Source organism: Melospiza georgiana, chromosome 9 (genome assembly GCF_028018845.1).
Source record: "Melospiza georgiana isolate bMelGeo1 chromosome 9, bMelGeo1.pri, whole genome shotgun sequence".
Lineage (NCBI taxonomy): Eukaryota > Metazoa > Chordata > Aves > Passeriformes > Passerellidae > Melospiza > Melospiza georgiana.
In genome coordinates this window covers 29,578,537-29,590,610 of record NC_080438.1, presented here as the reverse complement: position 1 = coordinate 29,590,610, position 12,074 = coordinate 29,578,537, and the positions used below count along the sequence as shown (strand labels likewise).

Genomic DNA, 12,074 nt, shown 5'->3' with positions numbered 1-12,074 from the left:
AATTTCAGAACTTGTTTGCAATAGTTTGAAAACTGGAATTTGGGATTTATATAGCAATATGTCTGATAAGCACATTTAAAGCTGAAGTGCCAAGTGTTCTTTGTGAAGTCATTTCCAACACAAGCTACAGGATTGTTCCTTGTCCCACAGAAATCATCTGGATGGCAGGAAAGGGGAAGTTAGTAGAGAAAACTGCTGAATTTGGATGTGCTTTTGTGACTCTTGTTAGAACACTCAGCCTCACTGGCATGTGCCAGGGAATTCTAGGAAATCTCTCAGTTGCTGTAGAGACAGCTTCCTCAAAACTCGTTCTTAGTGTTTCATTTTCTTAATGTCTATGTTTATGTATAGCCTCGTAGCATAATGATCTCATATCAGAATATTTATATGTATTTATGTAATGGGGTATGTAAAAATACAAGTTATGCAATGGGAGTATGTATCTAGTTTATGCAAAGTTTCTTCTAATGTATCTAAAAAAAGCTCAGGGTGGTGAGATCAGCACTGCCAGTGAAATCCTCTGTTTTCCTGCACGTTTTCAGCGATTCCTTGTGCTTCAGGTAAAGGCTCTGTGCCCAATAAAGATGATTTTTAAGCATCCATTTTATTGAGGGCAGTGTCCCTTCCTGGCATGGGCAGAGTAATTGTGGCACTAAAGGCTCTAATACCAGGGGGTTAAACTTGTACCTGTGGTGGGTGAACATTGTGTTTTGTGTTCCCCAGAGAGGTGGTTTAATTCAAAATAATGTTAGTCCTCAGAGCTGTGTGGCTGCCTGAGCTCCTGGTAAATCAGGCCTTGCTCTGGCTTCTGCCTGGGGGAGGAAGGGTTCCTGCATCTTGGATCAGGATCAAGGTTCCCTTTGTGATCAGAGCCTGGTAAAAACAAATCCAGCCTCAGATAGGCGGCAAATAAAGTACTAAGTTTCCTTTTGTTGTATTTCTTGAAAATAGATGTAACCTTCTGGCTCTAGTCGTATTTTTTAGGGGGTGACGGTAGGCACCGGAGAAACATGCAGAGGAGCAGCAGATAAGACAGGAGAAGCAGCTCTGTGGTGTGTTAGCTGAGGTTAACACCAGGGATTAATCACCTGCTGTTGCCTCAAACCCCCCAGCAAGGCAGAAGAACTGGTTTATAAAGAGAGCAGAAAACGCGTGTGTGATTCTGCCGCGTGTGCTGCCCTCGCTGTGAGCCCCGTGTGGCGCCGTGTGTGTCCCCAGGTGCCTCTCACGGAAGCCGTGGACCCCGTGGACGTGGAGGAGTACCTGCACAGCCACCCGCTGGCCGCGGAGTCGGGGCCGCTGCGGGACCTGCTGGAGTTCCCCCGCGACGACATCGAGGTGGTGTCGGCGCCCCGCGAGTGCCGCACGCTCGTGTCCGCCGTGCCCGAGGAGAGGTGGGAGCCCAGCTTGCCCAGGGCTGCTCCAGGGAGCGGGAGAGGGGTTTGGGAGATCCTCAGCAGCCCCGTGACCTCTGCTGTCGGTTCTTTCACAGCGAGATGGACCCTCACGTGAGGGACTGTGTCAGGAGTTACACGGAGGACTGGGCCATCGTCAACAGAAAGTGAGTGAGAAACCCTGTGGTGTTTGTCACCCTAAGTTCATCTTTTAATTTTGGCCAAGTGTTATAAGGAGGCTCAAAAATACTGTCCTGGCTGCTGATTCCATGTGCTGTGGCTTTTTGTTGCCCGGTCCAGCTGAACTGATGCTTTGTGTTTGGAAAATCCGATCTTTCCAATTTTCATCAAAACCCTTTGGGGCAGTTTGGAAAATCTAGACCATTTCAGTCCACACTTGCTCCTTTACCATGGCAGAACAATTAGAAAGTGTGGACAGGTAAAATTACTTTCAGCATTTGTTTCTTCCTTTGTTCCATCTTTTAGAGACAAGTTCCATTAATTTTGCAGTGATTTATGAGGAGTCACCACTATAGACAATGTGCCCTCTGCAGCTTCCATTGCTTCCCAGAGAGACTTGGGGAAAGTACATCATTCAGACAAATAATTGTTAATATTTGTACCATCACAACATTTACCTAATGAGTTAGCAGTTCAGAGGATGGGCATGCATTGGTTATTCCATGCAAATGAGCAGGAAGGGTTCTGAGAGGCTCAGTTGGAGCAGGGGCTCTCTGGATGTTTGGAAGTCTGATGAGTTCAAGAGCTGCTATCAGGGAGTGAGTGATCCATGTGATGAGCATCACCTACAGATGCCTTGGCTGCAGCTCCAGCTCTGCCCTTGTGGCAGTTGCTGCAATTCACTGGTTTGATGTTGTCCTGAGAGCCACTACAGGGATGCTCAGCATGTGCTTGGCACTGCTAATGTGACCTAATAAAAAAGTGTTTTGTAATCTCATAGCAAAACCAAAACCCACCCAGAAGGAAACCCAAGAGGGAGGGAGATGCTTTATTAGCTCCCACCCGGCCTTGGCAGCAGAGTCTTGGATAGACCTGGGCAGTGTGGCCCACCCAGCCACCCATCCCTGGCTTCTCAGTGACTTCCATGGGTACCTGGAATTCCTGGCTGTGGTTCCTGCTCTGATGAGCTTTATTTGGTGGGGTTTTGTCCTCTGAGAGTCAAAGCACATTCTGCCTGGATAAAATCATGGCAGTGCACTGGGTAGGAGTGGAAGAGTTGCTGCTGGAGCAGGGGAAGAACCCAAAAGCTCAGCTGGGAAGGACTGAATTGTTTTTCAAGTAAGGATGCCAACAGTTTCCTCTTAATCCATCCCATTGGATGGTCCCAAGTCCTCTGGCAGGCTCCAGGGGCACAAACCCCAGCTCTTGGAAGAACTGCTGAACTGACTTGTGACATTCCATCCTTTTCTTCCCCACCCCAGGGGAAATAATCTTTATGTCCATCTCTGCCCCCAGTTTTTTTGTAACCAAAATGTTTTTGAGGCAGGGAAATTCACCCATTCAATAAATCCTTTAATGATATTGGAAAATGATGTTGAAAAAAACCCACTAGCATATTCTGAATTCAAGCTTATGGCATAATTTCTGTGTGCTTGACTGAGGAATCAGGTGTGAATTAGAGATAATTTGCACTTGTTGGTGGAGCTGTGATGGAAATGCAGACATCCAGGTGAGGATTATACAGATCCTGTTGTCCAGTTCTCAGGAAATACAGCCTAGCAAGGAAAATGCATCCCTCCTTTGTTCTCTTCCCTTCCTTTATTTGCTGCTAGCATTTCCATGGTTTTCCCATGTCTGGAGCATCCCTCTGTGGTAACTTTAGTGCCAGGGCATGGTAAGAACAATTCATTCTTGCTGTGATCCCAGGAACTGACTTGGAGTGAGTGTTGCAGGGAGGCCATGCCTCTACCCATGTGTGTGTGTGTAAATACAGACCTGGTGCCATTTGGCACCCAAAAATTTGTTAGTCAAAGAGATCTGCTCCTGTCAGCCCAGCAGGCAGCCTGTTCACTTGCAGGAGCTCTCACACTCTGGAAGGCTCTGAGGGCCCCACTTTCCTCACAGAGTTGCTGTGTGAAGACACTTGGTTTAGTCAGGGTTGGAAAATTGCTCTCCAGAGGTGCTCAGGATTTTCCTGAGTTGCTGTTTTGGTTTTCCAGTTAATCATTTTATTACTCCAAGCCAGTTCCTGCTCCAGCAGAACCACTGGCCTTCAGCCCTCGTGTTCCCGGCCTGTTTTTAGCTTGGCATCACAATGGCACATTTGACAGCAGCTTTAATTGGCCCTTGATAATCCTCCTTTTGACATCACCCAGAGTGGCTTTATAGATGAACAGAGTCACATTGTAGTGCTGGAATAGTGGCTGTTGGATGATGCCCCAGCTCCAGTGGAGCTGACTGGAAATTGTGTTTGCAGAGAGCAGCTCCTGCCTCGGGAGCACCCACGCTGACAATGCTGGGTTTGTTCTGGGGTGCTGCTCCTGGGGTTGGGCTCAAAAGGGCTGCTGAGAACGTGGTTGAAATCCTCTGTTTGCAGGTACCACAAGCTGGGAACTGGGTTCAACCCCAACACCTTGGACAAACAGAAGGAGAGGCAAAAAGGGCTCCCCAAACAAGTCTTCGAGTCTGATGAAGCTCCTGATGGCAACAGCTACCAGGATGAACAAGTAATGTGCCTTTAAAAAAACCCTGCTGCATAAAACCTAATTTATGGTGCTGCTTTAAAAGTGCAGTCCTTTTCCCATTAGAAGTTGGTTTAATTTGTTGGCTCTCAGGACGACCTGAAGCGCCGCTCAATGTCGATCGACGACACGCCCCGGGGCAGCTGGGCCTGCAGCATCTTCGACCTCAAGAACTCCCAGCCCGATGCCCTGCTCCCCAACCTGCTGGACAGAACCCCCAACGAGGAGATCGACCACCACAACGAGGACCAGAGGAAGTCTGGCAGGCATAAGGAGCTTTTTGCACTACACCCAGCACCCGATGAGGTATTTTTGTGTGAAAGCTGCCGGTCTGCCAGATTTTTAAAGGATTTAAGATCACGTGTGTTTAACATGCAGAACTGCAGCTATTTTGTGTTTTCCAGCATGTTGTCTTGCCCATAGATATTACTTTCTGAAGATTGGGTTTCCCTTCTGGTTATGCAATCCCCAGGAATGTAGGAACATTAAAGGGATTTAATTTAGCATATTTATAGCTGCTGATGAATGCACCGTGCTGGGAAGCCTTGGATTAACTTGGTGCTGTGTCTTAAAAGGAAAAAGTGATAGATGTGTTTGCCTCCTGGTTCTGCTGGTGGTTTGTACGGGGCTTGTGTCTCTAATTCCAGGAGGAGCCCATAGAGAGACTCAGTGTCCCTGAAGTACCCAAAGAACACTTTGGCCAAAGACTCCTGGTGAAGTGTTTGTCCCTGAAGTAAGTACCACTCCAACAGACACAAATTCAGAATTTAAATCTGCTGCTGTATCCACGTGCATCTGAAATAACTCCACTGTCTTCTTTATTGCCCTGGAAGGGTCATTGCATTGTTTGGTCCTGGGCTTCCAGGTTCATTTTGTAAAGCTTGAGTAACACAGTTGTACCTTCGAGACTTCCTGCAGGTTGATGGGACAGGAAATCTCCTCCTCCTTTGGCTTTTCTCCCTGCTGCTTTCCAGCTCTACCTGTTCCCTGTCACTGGCACATGACATGAGGCTTCACCACGCTCCCCCAGGGCTCTCGAGTTGGCCACTCACTGCTGTTCCCCTCCCTAACCAGGAAATGTCAGATTAAATATAAAGATTAAAAACGCTCGAGCCTTAAACACATAAAGACAGCCAAAGATTTGCCAAAGTTTAGGCTCAACAACCTTGACTGTGTCCCTTTAAGAGTGAAGACTTTATATACTTAGTAAGCATTAACTGGAGGAATAGAAACCTGTTAAACAAGTTTAATGAAGTGGAGCTCCTGAATATAGGGTTACCTGCAGCTGGTTCATTGCCTATAACTCTTCTCTAATAACACAAGGTAAAATTTTACTGTTATTCCCTTGGAGAAATAAAGTACAAAACTGATTTTCCACACTGCTGTATTCATCTTCTGTGTCCTCAGTTAGGTCAACCCTTCTTATTAGAGAGCTCCAGTTGCTGCTCATAACTGAGATATATGTGTGGGACATTTCTCCTGCTCGTAGAGTACTCCAGGACCTAATATAGCCATAGAGATGAACTGATTTTGCAGCCTTTTATGAACTGGAACAACATAATATGCAGTAGCAGTGCAGCTTTCCCTCCAAAGCAGGGTGTCTTTAGCATAAATAAGTTAGATGCTGGAAATTAATGTTTTCTGCTCTTTAAGCATCTCTTGCTGGCTGCAAATTTATAGCAAATCTGCCCAGCTCCATGTTTGCTTGTGTACCTGGCAATCTGTGAGCCTGTGCTTGGGATGTAATCCAGGATTGTGCCATCTCAGTGGCACAGAACAAGGACATTTTCCCCAGGGAGGAAGCTCAGATGACCTAAGCAGGGTTATTTCCAGGTTAATCTCAGCTTTGTGGCAAAACTGGAGAAAACACCTGTTTGGTGGTGTTGTCCCTGCTGGCAGGAGGAGCTCCAGGCTGAAGCTGAGAGCTCCCTGCAAGGGCTGGGACATAGGTTTTGTGGGGAGGCTGTGCAGACAAAAATGGCATTTCAGCCCCTGCTCACTGCGGGGCAGGGACAGGTTTTGAATGTTTTTAAATTCCTGTAACTCCCCAGGTGTTATGACAACAGGTTCAGCTCTGTTTGGTGGGTCAGTGTTCCTGGTGGGAGTGTTGGAATTTGCATAAACACTGGATAACAGCCACTGTGAAGAGCTGGCACCTTTCTAAGGGGGGTTTTGGTAGCAGGAGCTGCCCTGGGGTTGGCTCAGGGCCCATCACCCAGGGAGGGTCTGGGGACAGGGTTGGTCATTCCTTCTGACAAAATGCAAGTCAAACTGATTCTGTGTTTCCTTCTTTCAAGATTTGAAATAGAAATTGAGCCCATTTTTGCAAGTTTGGCTTTGTATGATGTCAAAGAAAAGAAGAAGGTAGGTTTTTAATTACTCGAGTGTGACATTTCCACTGAAATTTCAACACAAATAATGGAGGAATTAATTGTGATGGCAGAGCTTTAAGAGGACAGTGACATAGAGGTTGGAAGAATTATGAAGGCATTTCATGAACCATCTTGTGTGTTCTCCTTGGTAAAGCAGTTGAGGTATAAAAATTTCCTAAAAATACTATCTAATATGTGATTTAATACATTCCTAAAAATGTTATCTAATATGTGAGTGCCTGAAATAAGAATATATATAGATATAAAAGAATATATATATATGTGTGTATATATATATATATAAGAATATATATGTGTATACATACATACATACATATCTTTACATATATGTTTCTCTATATATTTATTTTATATATATGTATATATAAAAATAAATATATGTATATACATATATTTATTATATAAATAATATATAATATATAAATATACAATATAATACAAAATTAAATGAATATATAAATAAATTATTAATAAACAAATACATATAGATATAAATTTATATTTATATTATATAAAGATATAATTACATATTTTATATAGAATATGTATGTATTTATATGTGTGTATATACATACATATTTTATATATATATACATACACATACATTTTTATATATATACATATGCATACACATATCTATATGTACACGCACACAAACACATGTATGTGTGTATGTATGTATGTATGTATGTATGTATGTATGTATGTATGTAGTCCAATTTTGGCTTTCAAAAGTCTCTTCCCCAGAGAGAACTTAGGTAACTGAAACCTTTTATTTGGATTAGGTTTTTATGACTTTCCTAATCTCTTTTTGGTGATTCAGCATGGCATGGGTCCAAGCAACACTTCAATAATGCACAGAAAGTCAGGCATGCTAAAATTGCTAAAATCAAAACAAAACCGAGGAGTCTTTTCAAGATCTAAGTTATAGGAAATGGAAAATACATTTGTTCACCTATTTATGTTCTGTATTTAATATTTAAAGACTCTCTTAGTTTTCCTTGTTCAAGATATTAGCAGTAGTGGAGAGAAAAATGTTAAAAATATGCATTTTGACATTTATCTCTTTAGGACTTGAATTTAATGCATTGAGATTTAAGTTATGTAGATGAGAGTATGTGGAATATTATGTGAACTTTGTTTAATATTTAAATCACATTTCATAAGCCAGTTTTATCATCTCATTACTCCTTTTTTTGGCTCTAACATAGTAAGTTCTTTAGTGACCTCTGGTGTTGGTAGCCTGCTCACATCTTTTTTGGCTCTGAAGCTTTGCAGGCAAGGATTTGCTGTTTCAGGGTAGAAGGCTCAGCGTCTGTCTTTCAAGGGGTTTTATTTTTTCTTTTTTTCCTTCTATTTTGATATTTTGATGGCTAACAATGCTAACACTGGTAATTCCTAATCCGGTGATGGAGCTGCACACCTTAGAGGAGCTGGAGGAAATTTTATAATTTTATTTGTGCTGTTTCCTCCATTTCCTCTCTTACTGTCCTACCTTGATTTTTAATCAGAAAGGCTTTTATTTTAATTAATACATGGTTTGACACGAGAAGTTTTTAATATGTATTTTAAAACAATTTAAAATTGTTCATGAAGAGTTTACAAAAAAAATATGTAACTAATGCTTGAAACTACACATTTTTTAAATATTTTCATACATGGTTTGACACAAGGAGTTTTTAACATGTATTTTAAAACAATTTAAAATTGTTCATGAAGAGTTTACAAAAAAAAATAAAGATATAACTTATGCTTGAAATGACCCAATTTCTGCCTTAGATTTCAGAGAATTTCTACTTTGATTTAAACTCTGAGCAAATGAAGGGAATGCTTCGGCCTCATGTCCCCCCTGCTGCTATTTCCACCCTGGCCAGATCTGCCATCTTTTCTATCACCTACCCATCCCAAGATGTCTTTCTAGTAATAAAGGTAAGAAATGCCAGGGAAATTGAAATTATGAAATTATTGTGGTCTCTTGTTTTTTATTTAAAGTAAAATAGAAATTCTGTTCTCAAAAGTGTAAACAGTGCTGCTTTATTTCGAATATTCTCACTTCAGTTCCTTTGTAACAACCAGTTCAGTGCACTGAAGCTGGAGAGAGCACAAAGGTTTGCTTGATGATATAAATCAGTTTTCTGGGGCTTGACCTTGGTTTTCATATCAAACAGTGTGCTGACTCCTTAAAATGACAGATAAGTCAGTGATTTAAAAATATCTATTGGTCTGAATCTCATTTCAAAAAGGATACACGCCCCTCAGCCGGATTTTCAGATGTGTTTGAGGGCAGAAATTGCCAAGAGAGTGAGATCCATAACTGAAATAAAATGCAACATTGGTCCCTCCTGGGATAAAGTACACAAAGATAAAAGTTATTTTCTGTTCTCTTCTTTGGTTCAATGAGTGCACAAATGTTGCTCCTTCAGGTGGGTGTTCAAGTCAAGATTTTTGGCTGGACCCTGGGTAAAAATCACCCTGTGGTCAAATGGGGAGTTGAAAGCAGATTTTCAGATCACAGGCAGTGTGAAGGTTCTGCAGGAAATGCTTCTTACACAAGGACTCACCAGGCTCCAGCTCTTGTGGAAGAATTTTTCCTTCCTTGTGCTTGTTGAGTTTATTAATCCTTGCTGGATCCACGTCCTTATAATGGTTCATTTTCCCTTCTCAGCTGGAAAAAGTGTTACAGCAGGGAGATATTGGGGAGTGTGCAGAGCCTTACATGATTTTTAAAGAATCTGATGCAGCAAAGGTAAGAATTTTTTTGGTGTTTGGATAAAAACTTTAAAGTGTTTTCTTTTACCTCGGATGCTTGATCCTGTTCCTGTCTTTAAAAGGATCCATTTTTAATTAGGAATTTAATCCCATTCTAAAGGCCAAAAAAGAGCCAAAGACCTTTGAGTCTTGATGCCTTATTGGGGTGGGGTAGTTAAAGGTCAGCAGATTTTGTGGCTGTCAGGGGAGATTTGTGGCTCCCATCAAACTCAGTCATCTGTGATTCCCTGTCCCAAAGGATCAGCTGGGTCAGGGGAAGGCAGCCTTGGATGGGAATCTGCAGTAAAAAATTCAACTTTTCCACTGCTTTTGCAGTTTAACCCCATCCCTTCTGCCTGGTTCTAAAAGCACCTCCAGAATGGTTCCCAATTTGGTGTGCAGGTGGGTTGGGCCAGGTGGGGATCAAAGGGTGATGATGAGGGCTGGGTGAAGGGCAGAGCAGCGACTCCAGCCCTTCTCATGATCCCAGCCTCTCCATTTCCCAAAAGCTTGGATCATTTGTTCATTTTAATCAACCTCTTAATAAATTATTTCCACCTTAAAGCTCAAAAAATTGCTCTTTAATATGTAGAGCTGTGGAAAAATCCTCTTTTATTCCTTTTTTTTTTTGACAAAATGAGTATGGTAGTACTTATTTAAGGAGTGTTTTGAGTTTCCCACACAACTCCAGATGATCTGAGCACCTCCTGCATAAAATCACATTAGGAAAGGCCCTTTCAGACTTCACAGGGGAAAATTCAGGTTTTCTTGAAGGATCACTGGGATTTCCCAGGCTGTTCAGGAGGGTTTGGAGCATAAAAGACTGTTCTGAGTGTCCTCTGATGGCCTCTTTTGGGAAGCAGAAGTTGCATTTTCCCAACACTTGGTGCTTCTCCGCTGGAAGGTGCTACAGAAACACAAATCATTGGGAGTTAGAAAGGACACCATCATCTCTCACTGATTTACTGAATGAACCTCTGTTCTTGTTCCTCTCCTTTTAATCTCTTGGAGTGAATATTTTCTTCACAGAACAAGGAGAAGTTGGAAAAGCTGAAGGGCCAGGCAGAGCAGTTTTGCCAAAGACTGGGGAAGTACCGGATGCCTTTTGCCTGGACAGCCATTCACCTCATGAACATTGTCAGCAGTGCTGGCAGCTTGGAAAGAGATTCCACAGAAGTTGAAGTTGGCACAGGAGGTACAGGACTAAGAGGGAATGTGCAGGAGGGAACCAATGTGGGCAAATCCAGAGGTTTTGATTCATATCCTGTAGCTGCTGCTGCTCCTTTTATTGCTTTCCTCCCCCTACTCTGATGGTCTGGGGTCATGGTTGAACTAAACCAGAAAAGTCCATGATAACAAATGGATTTATCTTTCAAGGATTTTACTAGCAAACCATCTGTTATATTATTTAAAACCAGGCTTGTGAGACTGAGGGAGCATTACAGGCTGATGAACATTTTCCAAAGGAGTGGATTAATCTTTGCGAGCCACATAGCTCATCCGAAACTGCTCTTCAGCATCCCCAAAACTGCCAACTTCATCATCTTTCAGAGCAAGGGAAATACATAAATCTCAGCATGATAAAGACTTTTATAACAGCAGGAAGGCACTGGGGTGAGGTGGCTGGGAGGGGAGCAGGATCAGCTGTGCTCCACAGCCTCCAGATTGCCTGAGCAGAACCCCCTCTTGTGTCACCTCATGGCATCATTCCCTCTCCTGCTCTGAAGGAAGGAGTTCTCCTTCCCCAGGAATCCTGCTGGGAAGCAAAGTAGGCTCTTGGACTGTAGTTTTCCTGCTTTATTTTTGATTTCTTGTCACTGTTGTGTCTGGCAGAACGCAAAGGGTCGTGGTCGGAGCGGCGCAATTCCAGCATCGTCGGGCGGCGCTCCCTGGAGAGGACCACGAGTGGGGACGAGGCTTGCAACCTGAGCAGCTTCAGGCCAGCCACCCTGACAGTGACCAACTTCTTCAAACAGGTCTGGCAGGGCAGTGTCCCACCTAGGAGTTATTTCTGGGACAGGGGGATTGGATGGTGTGAGGTCACTGGGTGATTAATTTGTGATTAATTCGATTTCTGCTCCCCAGTCGCTGGGAGACTTTGAGCAGCATTGAGTTCGTTATCTTATTTATCAATTATCATGGAATAACAGACTGGTTTGGGTTGGAAGGGAGATTAAAACCCATCCAGTGACACCTTCCACTGTCCCAGGGTGCTCCAGCCTGGCCTTGGGCACTGCCAGGGATCCAGGGGCAGCCACAGCTGCTCTGGGCACCAGTGCCAGGGCCTGCCCACACTCCCATGGAACAATTGCTCCTTAATATCTGATCTAAACCTCCTCTAAGTTATATATTACACAGTTCTATATAATATATATTAATTCTTAGAGTGAATCCAATCCCTAAGTTATACATTACATAATATTATATAATATATTAATTCTGGTAGTAGTGACTCCAATTCCTCAGAGTGATTTAAGATTAACATCAGTTCCCTGAACACATCCAGGGATCCCTGAGGAGAACAAAGCATTCTGCTTCTGATGCTGCTTTGCTGAGTGGCAGCTCCCCTTAGTGAGAGCTTGGGATTTTCCTGAACAGTGGAAAACATGAATAAAGGGAATAAAGTTTTTAGTTAAGCTTAGCAAAAAGTAATGAGCTGAAAATTTTCTAAGATTTGCTTAATGTCACACCTAGTTAAGGAAAAACTGATCACTAAGTTAGTAGTGATTTACAAAAGGATGTGTTTATTTACTTTGTTGAGGTTATTTTTACTTTGAAACAGCTCATTTTATTTAATTTGTCCTTTAAAAACTCCCAAAAATTAATTTAAGATTTTA

General features: G+C 42.8%; 1 protein-coding gene across 11 annotated transcripts in view; it reads left to right on the top strand.

Annotated features, from left to right (window-relative positions):
* The window catches only part of DOCK7 (dedicator of cytokinesis 7), a 94,350-nt gene that overhangs the window by 21,474 nt on the left and 60,802 nt on the right, over positions 1 to 12,074 (top strand). For all 11 annotated transcript variants that reach the window (XR_009114850.1, XM_058030663.1, XM_058030662.1 and 8 more), the window contains exons 3-12: positions 1,219 to 1,394; positions 1,493 to 1,561; positions 3,952 to 4,081; positions 4,190 to 4,402; positions 4,744 to 4,829; positions 6,394 to 6,460; positions 8,269 to 8,418; positions 9,155 to 9,235; positions 10,267 to 10,432; positions 11,071 to 11,213. Coding sequence is in view for 10 of the 11 variants with exons in the window: in XM_058030663.1 (XP_057886646.1) it covers positions 1,219 to 1,394; positions 1,493 to 1,561; positions 3,952 to 4,081; positions 4,190 to 4,402; positions 4,744 to 4,829; positions 6,394 to 6,460; positions 8,269 to 8,418; positions 9,155 to 9,235; positions 10,267 to 10,432; positions 11,071 to 11,213 (1,281 nt within the window). In the remaining variant the exon portion in view is untranslated. The remainder of the gene's footprint in view (positions 1 to 1,218; positions 1,395 to 1,492; positions 1,562 to 3,951; positions 4,082 to 4,189; positions 4,403 to 4,743; positions 4,830 to 6,393; positions 6,461 to 8,268; positions 8,419 to 9,154; positions 9,236 to 10,266; positions 10,433 to 11,070; positions 11,214 to 12,074) is intronic.